Here is a 14,861-nt window from a genome sequence, read left to right as displayed (position 1 = left end):
TGACTGACATACACACCTTCTCTATAGTGTGTGTGTGTGTGTGTGACAGTGCTTTTGGATTGCTTTGCATAAAAAGTGTGATAACACCCAAGTTGTGGTGATGGGGCACAGCACTGACCCTGATATGCAAATAATTGGTGGTTCAGACTCTTGAGATTGGCCTACCTATGACATTGGATACCATGAACTCAAATGGGTGTATTGTGTCCAATCTAATGATTGAATTATATTGTATTACTCGCTTGTTAAACCTGAGTCAGTCTCTAATAACAGTAACGGGAGATTTGCTTTATGCTGTGGCTGGGCTATAGGCTAGTCGGATATGCTGTAATGCTAGTTGAAATCTTGTTATTTAGCCTCAAAAGGCTTCTCAAAACTAGGCTTCTGTGAATGTATTAGTTGGTAGAGCTGGGCAATATGGATAAAATATATCACAATTTTCTTCACATTTTTGACAGTGACGGTATTTTCTGTTGTTAAATAATACAATTTCTAAATATGCTTTATTAGTAGTTCATGACCCTAGGGTGGCAACACATTATGTGATTTCATTGGGGGCTTTCTACATTTATACTCTCAACAAAAATTATTTTCAGCATCAATTTCTGTATTTCCTGCACTTTTATTATAATTTGCGCACTGTGCCAAGCAGCATGATATGGACAATATCTAGTCTTAGTTAATTGGTGAACTGTTGGAATCTTGGAAATATAATTATTCTAATTCTATTGTTGGAATAGAGTGGGCAGGACCTAGAATACATTGTTGTTTGACATGACAATTCATTAATAAGCCAGGGAGGAATTATTGACAGGGTAGGGACCAAAGTGTTGGTCAGTGTTTCCAGGTGACCCTAATTAGATATTACATTACATGTTTTCTCACTACATGTAGCTTGCTAGCTAGCCAGCCAACATAATCATGCTTCGCCTATTCCTCTCTGATAAGATACCGTTGCACAAACATGCTTATTTAGGCAAATCAAATCAAATTGTATTGGTCACATGCGCCGAATACAACAGGTGCAGACATTACAGTGAAATGCTTACTTACAGCCCTTAACCAACAGTATATTTATTTTTAACAAAAAAAGTAAAAATAAAACAACAACAAAAAAAGTGTTGAGAAAAAAAAGAGCAGAAGTAAAATAAACCTGGGGGCGGCCCGTCAGGAAGTCCAGGATCCAGTTGCAGAGGGAGGTGTTTAGTCCCAGGATCCTTAGCTTAGTGATGAGCTTAGAGGGCACTATGGTGTTGAATGCTGAGCTGTAGTCAATGAATAGCATTCTCACGTAGGTGTTCCTCTTGTCCAGGTGGGAAAGGGCAGTGTGGAGTGCAATAGAGATTGCATCATCTGTGGATCTGTTGGGGCGGTATGCAAATTGGAGTGGGTCTAGGGTTTCTGGGATAATGCTGTTGATGTGAGCCATGACCAGCCTTTCAAAGCACTTCATGGCTACATACGTCAGTGCTACGGGTCGGTAGTCATTTAGGCAGGTTATCTTAGAGTCCTTGGGCACGGGGACTATGGTGGTCTGCTTGAAACATGTTGGTATTGCAGACTCAGTCAGGGACATGTTGAAAATGTCAGTGAAGACACTTGCCAGTTGGTCAGCACATGCTCGGAGTACACGTCCTGGTAATCCGTCTGGCCCTGCGGCCTTGTGAATGTTGACCTGCTTAAAAGTCTTACTCACATCGGCTACGGAGAGCGTGATCACATAGTCATCCGGAACAGCTGGTGCTCTCATGCATGCTTCAGTGTTGCTTGCCTAGAAGCGAGCATAGAAGTGGTTTAGCTCGTCTGGTAGGCTTGTGTCACTGGGCAGCTCGCGGCTGTGCTTCCCTTTGTAGTCTGTAATAGTTTTCAAGCCCTGCCACATCCGACGAGCGTCAGAGCCAGTGTAGTACGATTCAATCTTAGTCCTGTATTGACTCTTTGCCTGTTTGATGGTTCGTCGGAGGTCATAGCGGGATTTCTTATAAGCGTCCGGGTTAGAGTCCCGTTCCTTGAAAGCGGCAGCTCTACCCTTTAGCTCAGTGCGGATGTTTCCTGTAATCCATGGCTTCTGGTTGGGGTATGTACGTACGGTCACTGTGGGGATGACATCATCGATGCACTTATTGATGAAGCCAGTGACTGATGTGGTGTACTCCTCAATGCTGTCTGAAGAATCCTGGAACATGTTCCAGTCTGTGCTAGCAAAACAGTCCTGTAGCTTAGCATCTGTGTCATCTGACCACTTTTTTATTAACCGAGTCACTGGTGCTTCCTGCTTTAGTTTTTGCTCGGAAGCGGGAATCAGGAGGATAGAGTTATGGTCAGATTTGCCAAATGGAGGGTGAGAGAGAGCTTTGTACGAGTCTCTGTGTGTGGAGTAAAGGTGGTCTAGAGTTTTTTTTTTCCTCTGGTTGCACATTTAACATGCTGGTAGAAATTAGGTAGAACGGATTTAAGTTTCCCTGCATTAAAGTCCCCGGCCACTAGGAGCGCTGCATCTGGATGAGCGTTTTCCTGTTGATTTATGGCCTTGTACAACTCATTCAGTGCAATCTTAATGCCAGCATTGGTTTGTGGTGGTAAATAGACAGCTATGAAAAATATAGATGAAAACTATCTTGGTAAATAGTGTGGTCTACAGCTTATCATAAGATACTCTACCTCAGGCGAGCAAAACCTCGAGACTTCCTTAGTATTTGATTTTGTGCACCAGCTGTTGTTTACAAATATACACAGACTGCCACCCCTTGTCTTACCGGAGTCAACCGTTCTATCCTGCCGATGTAGCGTATAGCCCGCTAGCTGTATGATATCCATGTCGTCGTTCAGCCACGACTCGGTGAAACATAAGATATTACAGTTTTTAATATCCCGTTGGTAGGATAACCGTAATCTTAGGTCATCCAATTTATTTTCAAATGATTGAACGTTGGCTAATAGGATTGATGGAAGAGGCAGTTTACTCGCTCGCCGTCGGATCCTTACAAGGCACCCCGATCTACGTCCACGATATCTCCGTCTCTTCCTCACGCGAATGACGGGGATTTGGGCCTTGTCGGGTGTCTGTATGATATCCTTCGCGGCCGCCTCGTTGAAGAAAAAATCTTCGTCCAATACGAGGTGAGTAATCGCTGTCCTGATATCCAGAAGCTCTTTTTGGTTATAAGAGATGATGGCAGAAACATTATTTACAAAATAAATTACAAATAACGCGGAAAAACACACATAATAGTACAATTGGTTAGAGGGCTGTAAAACGGCAGCCATCTTCTCCGGCGCAGTATTATGCTCTGACTCTTTGTTTTTTATTTTTCTTGTTTTTTTAGGGGGTAGGTCAGCTTTAATATTGCAGATAGATTGTAACTTCCATCAATGTAAACTTCCAATCCCCAATATGTTTTTTTTCTTTTTTTCTCTCGCATATATATATATATACACACACACACACACACACACACACACACACACACATATATATATATATATATATATATATATATATATATATATATATATATATATATATATATATATATATATATATATATATATATATATATATATATATATATATATATACACACATGCATACATACAGTGAGAGAAAAAAGCATTTGATCCCCTGCTGATTTTGTACGGTTGCCCATTGACAAAGACATGATCAGTCTATAATTTTAATAGTAGGTTTATTTGAACAGTGAGAGACAGAATAACAAGAATCCAGAAAAACGCATGTAAAAAATGTTATCAATTGATTTGCATTTTTAATGAGGGAAATAAGTATTTGACCCCTCTGCAAAACCCTTGTTGGCAATCACAGAGGTCAGATGTTTCTTGTAGTTGGCCACCAGGTTTGGACACATCTCAGGAGGGATTTTGTTCCACTCCTCTTTGCAGATCTTCTCCAAGTCATTAAGCTTTCGAGGCTGACGTTTGGCAACTCGAACCTTCAGCTCCCTCCACATATTTGCTATGGGATTAAGGTCTGGAGACTGGCTAGACCACTCCAGGACCTTAATGTGCTTCTTCTTGAGCCACTCCTCTGTTGCCTTGGCCGTGTGTTTTGGGTCATTGTCATGCTGCAATACCCATCCACGACCCATTTTCAATGCCCTGGCTGAGGGAAGGAGGTTCTCACCCAAGATTTGACAGTATATGGCCCCATCCATCGTCCCTTTTGATGCGGTGAAGTTGTCCTGTCCCCTTAGCAGAAAAACACCCCCAAAGCATAATGTTTCCACCTCCACGTTTGACGGTGGGGATGGTGTTCTTGGGGTCATAGGCAGCATTCCTCCTCCTCCAAACACGACGAGTTGAGTTGATGCCAAAGAGCTCGATTTTGGTCTCATCTGACCACAACACTTTCACCCAGTTCTCCTCTGAATCATTCAGATGTTCATTGGCAAATTTCAGACGGGCCTGTATATGTGCTTTCTTGAGCAGGGGGACCTTGCGGGCCCTGCAGGATTTCAGTCCTTCACGGCGTAGTGTGTTACCAATTGTTTTCTTGGTGACTATGGTCCCAGCTGCCTTGAGATCATTGACAAGATCCTCCCGTGTAGTTCTGGGCTGATTCCTCACCGTTCTCATGATCATTGCAACTCCACGAGGTGAGATCTTGGGGCGGCAGGTAGCTTAGTGGTTAAGAACGTTGTGCCAGTAACTGAAAGGTCGCTGGTTCTAATCCCCGAGCCAACTAGGTGAAAAATCTGTCGATGTGCCCTTGAGCAAGGCACTTAACCCTAATTGCTCATGTAAGTCACTCTGGATAAGAGCGTCTGCTAAATGACTAAAATGTAAAATGTAAACTTGCATGGAGCCCCAGGCCGAGGGAGATTGACAGTTCTTTTGTGTTTCTTCCATTTGCGAATAATCGCACCAACTGTTGTCACCTTCTCACCAAGCTGCTTGGCGATGGTATTGTAGCCCATTCCAGCCTTGTGTAGGTCTACAATCTTGTCCCTGACATCCTTGGAGAGCTCTTTGGTCTAGGCCATGGTGGAGAGTTTGGAATCTGATTTGATTGATTGCTTCTGTGGACAGGTGTCTTTTTATACAGGTAACAAACTGAGATTAGGAGCACTCCCTGTAAGAGTGTGCTCCTAATCTCAGTTCGTTACCTGTATAAAAGACACCTGGGAGCCAGAATTCTTTCTGATTGAGAGGGGGTCAAATACTTATTTCCCTCATTAAAATGCAAATCAATTCATAACAATTTTGACATGCGTTTTTCTGGATTTTTTTGTTGTTATTCTGTCTCTCACTGTTCAAATAAACCTACCATTAAAATTATAGACTGATCATGTCTTTGTCAGTGGGCAAACGTACAAAATCAGCAGGGGATCAAATACTTTTTTCCCTCACTGTGTGTGTGTGTGTATATATATATCTATATCTCCTTTAAAAATATATATATTTCCCTTTATTACTTTCCAACCCCACCATCCCTTCCCTAATTGGAGTAAAGTAGTGAACAACAACGCTTAGGCCTCTACTTCATGCTTATACATACTATATACATTTTATGGACACAGTCAATAATTATATATTGTTTGTTTTTTTCTCCTGAACTTCCTCTGATCATTTTCATGATGTCCATCTGGTATGCTTCTATATGCCATATCTTTCTAACTGTGCTCTGACTCTTAGTGCATTTAGCAAGCTAACTAGCCATCTAACTAGCGTTTGGCATTAGCGGCTAACATAAATTATTTTAGCAACACCTTGCTAAGAAACTACAAACTAGCAGACATTAGTTACACAAACGAATGGTGTAATTATATAAGGCTTGTGGAAGCAGCATGTCACCAACATTGTTGCATCCATCTGACCATTGAGTGAACGGCAAGTGGTCGAGCAACTACTATCTCCTTGAGTGTCAGGGCTTGGTTTGGTTTAGCATCATGCAGCAGCAGGAGGAGAGGGAGAGAGATGACTCATGTAGCAAATGGAGTGAACTATAAAAAATGGACATTATACACGCCAGAGTTGCGCATCACATTTAACAAGGCAAACATTGAAATACCATTATAGAAGGTAGAAATTCATACCGGTCTGCGCATCAGTACCGGGGTATAGTAAAATACGATATACCGCCCAGCCCTATTAGTTTGTGTGTCAGTGTAATACGATATACCGCCCAGCCCTATTAGTTTGTGTGTCAGTGTAATACGATATACCGCCCAGCCCTATTAGTTTGTGTGTCAGTGTAATGGGCTCTTAGTGCTTGATCTGTCCTCTCACCCCCCCTCCTCCTCCTCCTCCGGTCCAAGATAGTCTGGCTGCTTCTGACAAGACTTATTGCCTCTGAGCACTCTCTCCTTTTTACCGAAGTGGATACACTCTCACATACACACAAGCAAATGCTTGCGCACTGTACACACACAGGGTACACATACACGAAGGGAGGGAGTAAACTCTGGAATCCATCATTCAACACTGTCGTTGTGTGGCGTGGCAGACTGCTATCCCTGTTCAGCCTCAGACCAAAGAGCTGTCACTCAAGAGATCAACTTAAGGTTCTCTGTAATGGGTGATAGAACAAGGCATGCAGATAGTGTGCTTGAGTGCGTGGCTGGGAGTGTGTGGGTTTTTGTGTAACTGATTTGGTGCCCGTGTTTGTAATTGATGAGATGGGTGTGTAAGTTGATGAGATGCGTGAGTGTGTAAACTGATGAGATGTGTGTGTAACCTTAGCTGATGAAGTGTGTGTGCACCCTGGCTGTTTTGCTGCAGTAGTGGTAAATGTTTAATTATTCAGAGCCCCTAGCAGCCTCTAGGCTGGCCCTGCTGTCTGTAGTCGGTCGTGGGACTGAGACTGCGTCCCAAATAGACGCAATACTTTTGACCAGGGCCTATAGGGTGAGGTGCACTATATAGGGAATAGGGTGCTATTTAGGACGTAGCCAGAGACAGGGATTTCCTGCCTCTTATCTCGCCGCCCTGTTCCTTTATGGCCAAGAGACTGAGGGAGGGCAAGCTTTTACGCTGACGACATGAAAAGTCAGCAAATTTACTGTCGTGGACTGGTACGTGAGGGGGGTGTAATTGAACCAGTCAAACAGACTAAAGTGATTGCACTCTCTTTCCTTCTGTCCCTCTCTCTTTCTTTCCCCCTCCCTGCACCTGTATTTCCCCCCCTCTCTCTCTCCCCTTTCTCTCTCCCTCCTTTTCCTCACCATTCCCTCTCTCAATCCCTCTCTCCAGCCAACACATACTTCTTCATGGTGCAGGCCCAGGGCATCATGTTGAGGGATAATGTGAGGACCATTGGTCAGATGATCAGACTCTACGCCAATAAGAACAGTACCCTCAACGGCACTGGTGAGTTTGATTGGAGACACCCGTCCCACCAACATGACACGATGGGCAGCCAAATATCAAAATAATGGCCCTTGCTAAAGGGACTGCAGTTGCTGCTATTTTTCTTCTGAGGTTCTTGTAATTTTTGGCTGCACTTCGTCACTTTTGTCTAACTGCTGTCTACTCCCATCCACCTCCTATCTTAAGCAGCATTCCTCCCTTAAAAAGTAAAATCGAGATATCAATTATACACTTCCCTACTAATCTATTTGGACTGTGACACTAAAACATTTAATTTGGCTCTATACTCCAGCATTTTGGATTTGAGATCAAATGTTTCATATGAGGTGACAGTACAGAATTGACACTTTATGTATCTAGTCCCCCCAATTTTAAGATGTCATAAGTATACTGAGCAAAAATATAAATGCAACTTGTGACAATTTCAAAGATTTTACTGAGTTACAGTTCATATAAGGAAATCAGTCAATTGAAAGAAATGAATTAGTCCCTAATCTATGGATTTCACATGACTGGGTAGGGGTGCAGCCATGGGTGGGCCTTGGAGGACATAGGCCCACCTACTGGAAAGCCAGGCCCAAACAATCAGAATTAGTTTTTCCCCTCAAAAGAGCTTTATTACAGACAGAAATAATCCTCAGTAGGCTACATCAAGCTTGACTACAAACTTGTTGGAGGCATTTTGTTTAGGTTGTTTCCTATTTATTTTGTGCCCAATATAAATGAATGGTAAATAATATATTGACATTATGGAGACACTGTTATTTTAAATAAGAATAGAATATGTCTCATTCTACATTAATGTGGACGCTACCATGATAATGGATAATCATGAATGAATCGTGAATAATGAGGAGTGAGAAAGTCAGAGACATAAATATTCCAAAAAAATACTCCCTCCCCTGTTATTGGTAATGGTGAGAGGTTAAGAGGTCTTGGGGGTATGATCTTTGTGCCTCTAACTTTCTCATACATCATTCATTATTATCTGTAATCATGGTAGCATCCACATTAATGTAGAAGTGTTCAGAAACATTCTATTCTTATTTACAATAAAAACATTATTTACCATTCAGGTCTCCTGTAGCTCAGTTGGTAGAGCATGGCGCTTGCAACAGCAGGGTTGTGGGTTTGATTCCCACGGGGGGCCAGTATGAAAAACAGTATGAAAAATGTATGCACTCACTAACTGTAAGTCGCTCTGGATAAGAGTGTCTGCTAAATGACTAAAATGTTTAAAAAAAAATATTGGCCACAACATAATCTGAAACGCAACCAAAACAATCTGTAAATGCATCCAACAAGATTGTAGAGTCACAAGCTTGATGTAGTCATTGTGTGCTAGGTATTTGGGACCAAATACTAAACTTTTGACTACTTGAACACGCTTACAGTGCCTTCGGAAAGTATTCAGACCCCTTGACTTTTTCCACATTTTGTTACGTTACAGCCTTATTCTAAAATGGATTAAATAAAAAAGAATCCTCAGCAATCTACACACAATACCCCATAATGACAAAGCGAAAACAGGTTTTTAGAAATGTTTGCAAATGTATTAAACTTAAAAAACAAATACCTTATTTACATAAGAATTCAGACCCTTTGCTATGAGACTCGAAATTGAGTTTCTACAACTTAATTGGAGTCCACCTGTGGTAAATTCAATTGATTGAACATGATTTGGAAAGGCACACACCTGTCTATATAAGGTCCCACAGTTGACAGTGCATGTCAGAGCAAAAACAAAGCCATGAGGTCGCAGGAATTGTCCGTAGAGCTCCGAGACAGGATTGTGTTGAGGCACAGATCTGGGGAAGGGTACCAAAAAATGTCTACAGCATTGAAGGTCCCAAGAACACAGTGGCCTCCATCATTCTTAAATGGAAGAAGTTTGGAACTACCAAGACTCTTACTAGAGCTGGCCGCCTGGCCAATCTGAGCAATCGGGGGAGAAGGGCCTTGGTCAGGTAGGTGACCAAGAACCCAATGGTCACTCTGGCAGAGCTCCAGAGTTCCTCTGTGGAGATGGGAGAACCTTCCAGAAGGACAACCATCTTTGCAGCACTCCACCAATCAAGCCTTTACGGTAGAGTGGCCAGACGGAAGTCATTCCTCAGTAAAATGGCACATGACAGCCCGCTTGGAGTTTGCCAAAAGTCACCTAAAGACTTTCAGACCGTGAGACCTTGTCTGATGAAACCAAGATTCAACTCTTTGGCCTGAATGCCAAGTGTCAAGTCTGGAGGAAACCTGGCACCATCCCTACGGTGAAGCATGGTGGTGGCAGAATCATGCTGTGGGGGTGTTTTTCAGTGGCAGGGACTGGGAGACTAGTCAGGATCGAGGCAAAGATTAACAGAGCAAAGTACAGAGAGATCCTTGAGGAAAACCTGCTCTAGAGCGCTCAGGACCTCAGACTGGGGCAAAGGTTCATCTTCCTACAGGACAACGACCCTAAGCACATAGCTGAATGTCCTTGAGTAGCCCATCCAGAGCCCGGACTTGAACCCGATCAAACATCTCTGGAGAGACCTGAAAATAGCTGTGCAGCAACGCTCCCCATCCAACCTGACAGAGCGAGAGGATCTGCAGAGAAGAATGGGAGAAACTCCCCAAATACAGGTGTGCCAAGCTTGTAGCGTCATACCCAAGAAGACTCGAGCCTGTAATTGCTGCCAAAGGTGCTTCAACAAAGTACTGAGTAAAGGGTCTGAATACTTATGTAAATGTTTTATATATATATATATATATATATATTTGTTTTATTAACCTGTTTTTGCTTTATCAATATGGGGTATTGTGTGTAGATTGATGAGAGAAAAAAACAAGAATTTAATACATTTTAGAATAAGGCTGTAACGTAACAAAATGTGGAAAAAGTCAATGGGTCTGAATACTTTCCGAAGGCACTCTATAAGTGAATTCGTCCAAATACTTAGGGCCCTCCTGAATTATTGGCACCCTAGGTAAATATGAACAAAAAAGGCTGTGATTTTTTAAAAATTGTTTATCAGCTTGATCTTACACTCAAATATGTTATGATTCTAACCTTTGAGTAAAAATTGTTCAAAAATAATAGTCATCAAGAAATAAAAAAAATTCAAGAACATGCGTCTCACATTTGCTGGCACCCCTAGAAATTCTACTGAAAAAAATCTGATGTATATTCCGATTTATGATTTTACCTGTTAAAGTTCATCTGAGTTTTTGGGAACTCTTAAGTGGTCATCCATTACTTCCTGTTTCACTGGGGTATAAATATGAGGTGACACACAGGCTAAACTCCCTTAGTCATCCATCAACATGGGAAAGGCCAGAGAACACACACATGAAATGAGACAATGTTGTTGACCTTCACAAGTCAGGCAATGGCTATAAAAAGATAGCTACGTGCCTGAAAATACCCATCTCCACTATTAGGGCAATAATTAAGAAATGTAAAACAAATGGAGCTGTGATGAACTTGCCTGGAAGAGGACGCAAGTGTATTTTGCCTCCACACACAGTGAGAAGGATGGTTCAAGTAGCAAAAAAATCTCCAAGAATTACAGTTGGAGAATTGCAGAAGTTAGTTACATCTTGGGGTCTCCAAAACTACAATTAGACCTCACCTCCATGCCAACAAGTTATTTGGATGCCAGAAGAAAGCCTCTGCTGTCACCAAACCACAAATGTAAGTACCTGGAGTTTGCTAAATGTCATTGGAACTTTGATTGGAATCAGGTTCTATTGTCTGATGAGACTAAAATATATATTTTTGGCAACAAACACCAGAGGTGGGTTTGGCGTAAAAAAGAGCCATGGTCATGCAGAAAATAACCTAATCCCCACTGTGAAGAATGGTTCTGGATTTGTGATGTTGTGGGGCTGTTTTATTTCCAAAGGCCCTGGGAACCTTGTTAGGAGTACACCACATCAGTCACTGGCTTCATCAATAAGTGCATCGATGACGTCGTCCCCACAGTGACTGTACGTACATACCCCAACCAGAAGCCATGGATTGCAGGCAACATCCGCACTGAGCTAAAGGGTAGAGCTGCCGCTTTCAAGGAGTGGGACTCTAACCCGGAAGCTTATAAGAAATCCCGCTATGCCCTCTGAACCATCAAACAGGCAAAGCATCAATACAGGACTAAGATCGAATCGTACTACACCGGCTCCGAAGCTCGTCGGATGTGGCAGGGCTTGCAAACTATTACAGACTACAAAAGGAAGCACAGCCGCGAGCTGCCCAGTGACACAAGCCTACCAGATGAGCTAAATTACTTCTATGCTCGCTTCGAGGCAAGTAACACTGAAACATGCATGAGAGCATCAGCTGTTCCGGACGACTGTGTGTACTCCAAGCATGCGCTGACCAACTGGCAAGTGTCTTCACTGACATTTCCAACCTCTCCCTGTTTGAGTCTGTAGTACCAACATGTTTCAAGCAGACGACCATAGTCCCTGTGCCCAAGAACACTATGGTAACCTGCCTAAATGACTACCGACCCGTAGCACTCACGTCTGTAGCCATGAAGTCCTTTGAAAGGCTGGTCTTGGCTCACATTAACGCCATTATCCCAGAAACCCTAGACACACTACATTTGCATACCGCCCCAACAGATCCACAGATGATGCAATCTCTATTGCGCTCCACACTGCCCTTTCACACCTGGACAAAAGGAACACCTATGTGAGAATGCTATTTATTGACTACAGCTCAGCGTTCAACACCATAATGCCCTCAAAGCTCCTCACTAAGCTAAGGACCCTGGGACTAAACACCTCCCTCTGCAACTGTATCCTGGACTTCCTGACGGGCCGCCCCCAGGTGGTAATGGTAGGGAACAACACATCTGCCACGCTGATCCTCAACACGGGGCCCCCTTAGGGGTGCTATCTCAGTCCCCTCCTGTACTCCCTGTTCACTCATGACTGCATGTCTAGGCACGACTCCAACACCATCATTAAGTTTGCTGATGACAGAACAGTGGTAGGCCTGATCACCGACAACGACGAGACAGCCTGTTGGGAGGAGGTCAGAGACCTGGCCGTGTGGAGCCAGGACAACAACCTCTCCCTCAACGTGATCAAGACAAAGGAGATGATTGTGGACTACAGGAAAAAGAAGAGGACTGAGCACACCCCCATTCTCATTGATGGGGCTGTAGTGGAGCAGCTTGAGAGCTTGGTGTCCACATCACCAACAAACTAACATGGTCCAAGCACACCAATACCGTCGTGAAGAGGGCATGACAAAACCTATTCCCCCTAAGGAGACTGAAAAGATTTGGCATGGGTCCTCAGATCCTCAAAAGGTTCTACAGCTGCACCATCAAGAGCATCCTGACTGGTTGCATCACTGCCTGGTATGGGAACTGCTCGACCTCCGACTGCAAGGCACTACAGAGGGTAGTGCTTATGGCCCAGTACATCACTGGGGCTAAGGTTCCTTCCATCCAGGACAAATACAATTTGATTTGATCATGGACTCCATCAATTACCATGAGATTTTAGGCCAACACCTGTCTGCTTCTGCCAGGAGGCTAAAACTGGGTCGTCGTTGGATCTTCCAGGAGGACAACGATCCAAAGCATACCTCCAAATCCACACAAATGGTTCACTGACCATAGAATCAAACTTTTGCAATGGCCATCCCAGTCCCCTGACCTAAACCCCATTGAAAACCTGTGGGGTGAGCTGAAGAGGAGAGTCCACAAGTGAGGACCAAGGACTCTGAAGGATCTGGAGAGTTTCTGTATGGAGGAATGGTCTCAAATCTCTTCCTATGTGTTCTCCCACCTCATCAAACATTATAGGAGATGACTCAGAGCTGTTGGCAAAGGGAGGGTGCACAAAGTACTAAATGCAGGGGTGCCAATAATTGTGATATTTTACATTTTAAAAAGTGTTGCAAGCACCATGCTCCAACAACTGAGCCACACGGAACCATGCATGTTTTCGAATATAAAATGTGTTTCTTGATGACTATCTTTGAACAATTTTAACTAAATTAAAGGTTAGATTCATGACATTTTTTCACAGCCTTTTTTGTTCATATTTACCTAGGGTGCAAATAATTCAGTAGGGCACTGTATGACACCTTCAAATGGGGGGACTAGATACATAAAGCGCTTTCATTTAAAAACTTTCAAACAGATGTATCAAAATGTGGCATTATGTACTGTCGCCTTATAAAACATTTGTATAGCCAAATTAAAAGTTGTCGCTTCACTGTCCAAATAAATATGTAGGAGAGTGTATACATGACCTCTCAATCTTCCCCCTTTTAGGTAGTTAAGAGAGAGAGGGATCTTGCTGTTTAATATGTAGTGTAGGGGAGTAGGCAGTGCTTCAACCAATATGAGATGAGGGGCAGCCAAAAATCACAAGAACGACCCTCACTCTAGCTCCAATAGAGCTCATGTTGGTTGAAATACAGTCTACTCCCCTCCACTACCTATAATCAGCATTATCCATCTCTAAGTTACCTAAAAGGGAGAATATAGAAAGGTAATTTATACAATCAATCAAAAAATAAATGTCTTGTTTGTTCCTGTAGATTACCCAGATGGCATTAACTCCAGTGAATACATGGCCCAGCCAACCTCATACCTCCCTGAGAACTTCACATATGCCCAGAACCTCCCCTGCCCAGAACGCTTACCTTCTATGAGTAAGTAACCAGAACGCTTGCCTTTTATGAGTAAGTAACCAGAACGCTTGCCTTCTATGAGTAAGTAACCAGAACACTTGCCTTCTATGAGTAAGTAACCAGAACGCTTGCCTTCAAACCATCAATTTGCCTACTGAGAGAGTATTTTACCACTGGGTTTTCAAACACAGAGGCACAACATCATGATACGGGAACTCGACAGACCAGACCGGGGTTTGGCAAGTCGCTGGGAGGAGTGAAAAATGTGTCCTTTTCTCCAAATCTAAAGACAACATAGATTCAAGCCAATGTCTTAAGTAGCTGAATCTGTCATTACTACAACCTTGTGAAAGTGACAAACGGACATGAATTTTTGTCAAAAACAACTTTATATCTAAGGAGTGCCTTCTGATTTAACGGCCTGCACATGCGCAGTTCTGCTCGACACGACCATTAGTCCCGATGACATGTTTCTGCGCCTGAGCTGTGCTAGCTAACATCGTGATCAGAGATTTCTATTGGAGAATCAGTTTCTGCTTATCTTCATACTGTACTATGATCAGGTCATGTAACTCTCATGAGATAAGCTACTCTTGGCTGTCTCTTTGTGCTTCCTCTTTCTCTTACTATTTCTCAATCTCTCGCTCCTCATTCTGTCACACTGCCTCTCCCTCTAGGATGTGTGTGGCTTATCATGCCGGTTAGATCTACATATGCACTTTGGTTACAGTTAAACGTATTGCATTACCAATTGTCGCCTCTGTGCTATCAATGAAATCTGAAGACAAATGGTAGGAGAGTTCCATGACACATCCAGTACATTCAGAAAGTATTCAGATCCCTTGACTCCCAATCTACATACAATAATCCATATGATGAAGCAAAAACAGGTTTTTAGAAA

General features: G+C 42.9%; 1 protein-coding gene across 1 annotated transcript in view; it reads left to right on the top strand.

The window, feature by feature from the left end:
- Positions 1-14,861, top strand: part of LOC311149025 (beta-1,4-galactosyltransferase 6-like) — a 46,855-nt gene that overhangs the window by 13,564 nt on the left and 18,430 nt on the right. The window contains exons 2-3 of the mRNA XM_084186116.1: positions 7,207-7,323; positions 13,868-13,981. Of these exons, the coding sequence (XP_084042242.1) occupies positions 7,207-7,323; positions 13,868-13,981 (231 nt within the window). The remainder of the gene's footprint in view (positions 1-7,206; positions 7,324-13,867; positions 13,982-14,861) is intronic.

Source organism: Coregonus lavaretus, assembly GCF_964263955.1.
Source record: "Coregonus lavaretus genome assembly, chromosome: 21".
In the NCBI taxonomy this organism is placed as follows: Eukaryota; Metazoa; Chordata; class Actinopteri; order Salmoniformes; family Salmonidae; genus Coregonus; species Coregonus lavaretus.
The sequence above is the reverse complement of the archived record's forward strand: the minus strand, read 5'-3'. Positions and strand labels throughout refer to the sequence as shown.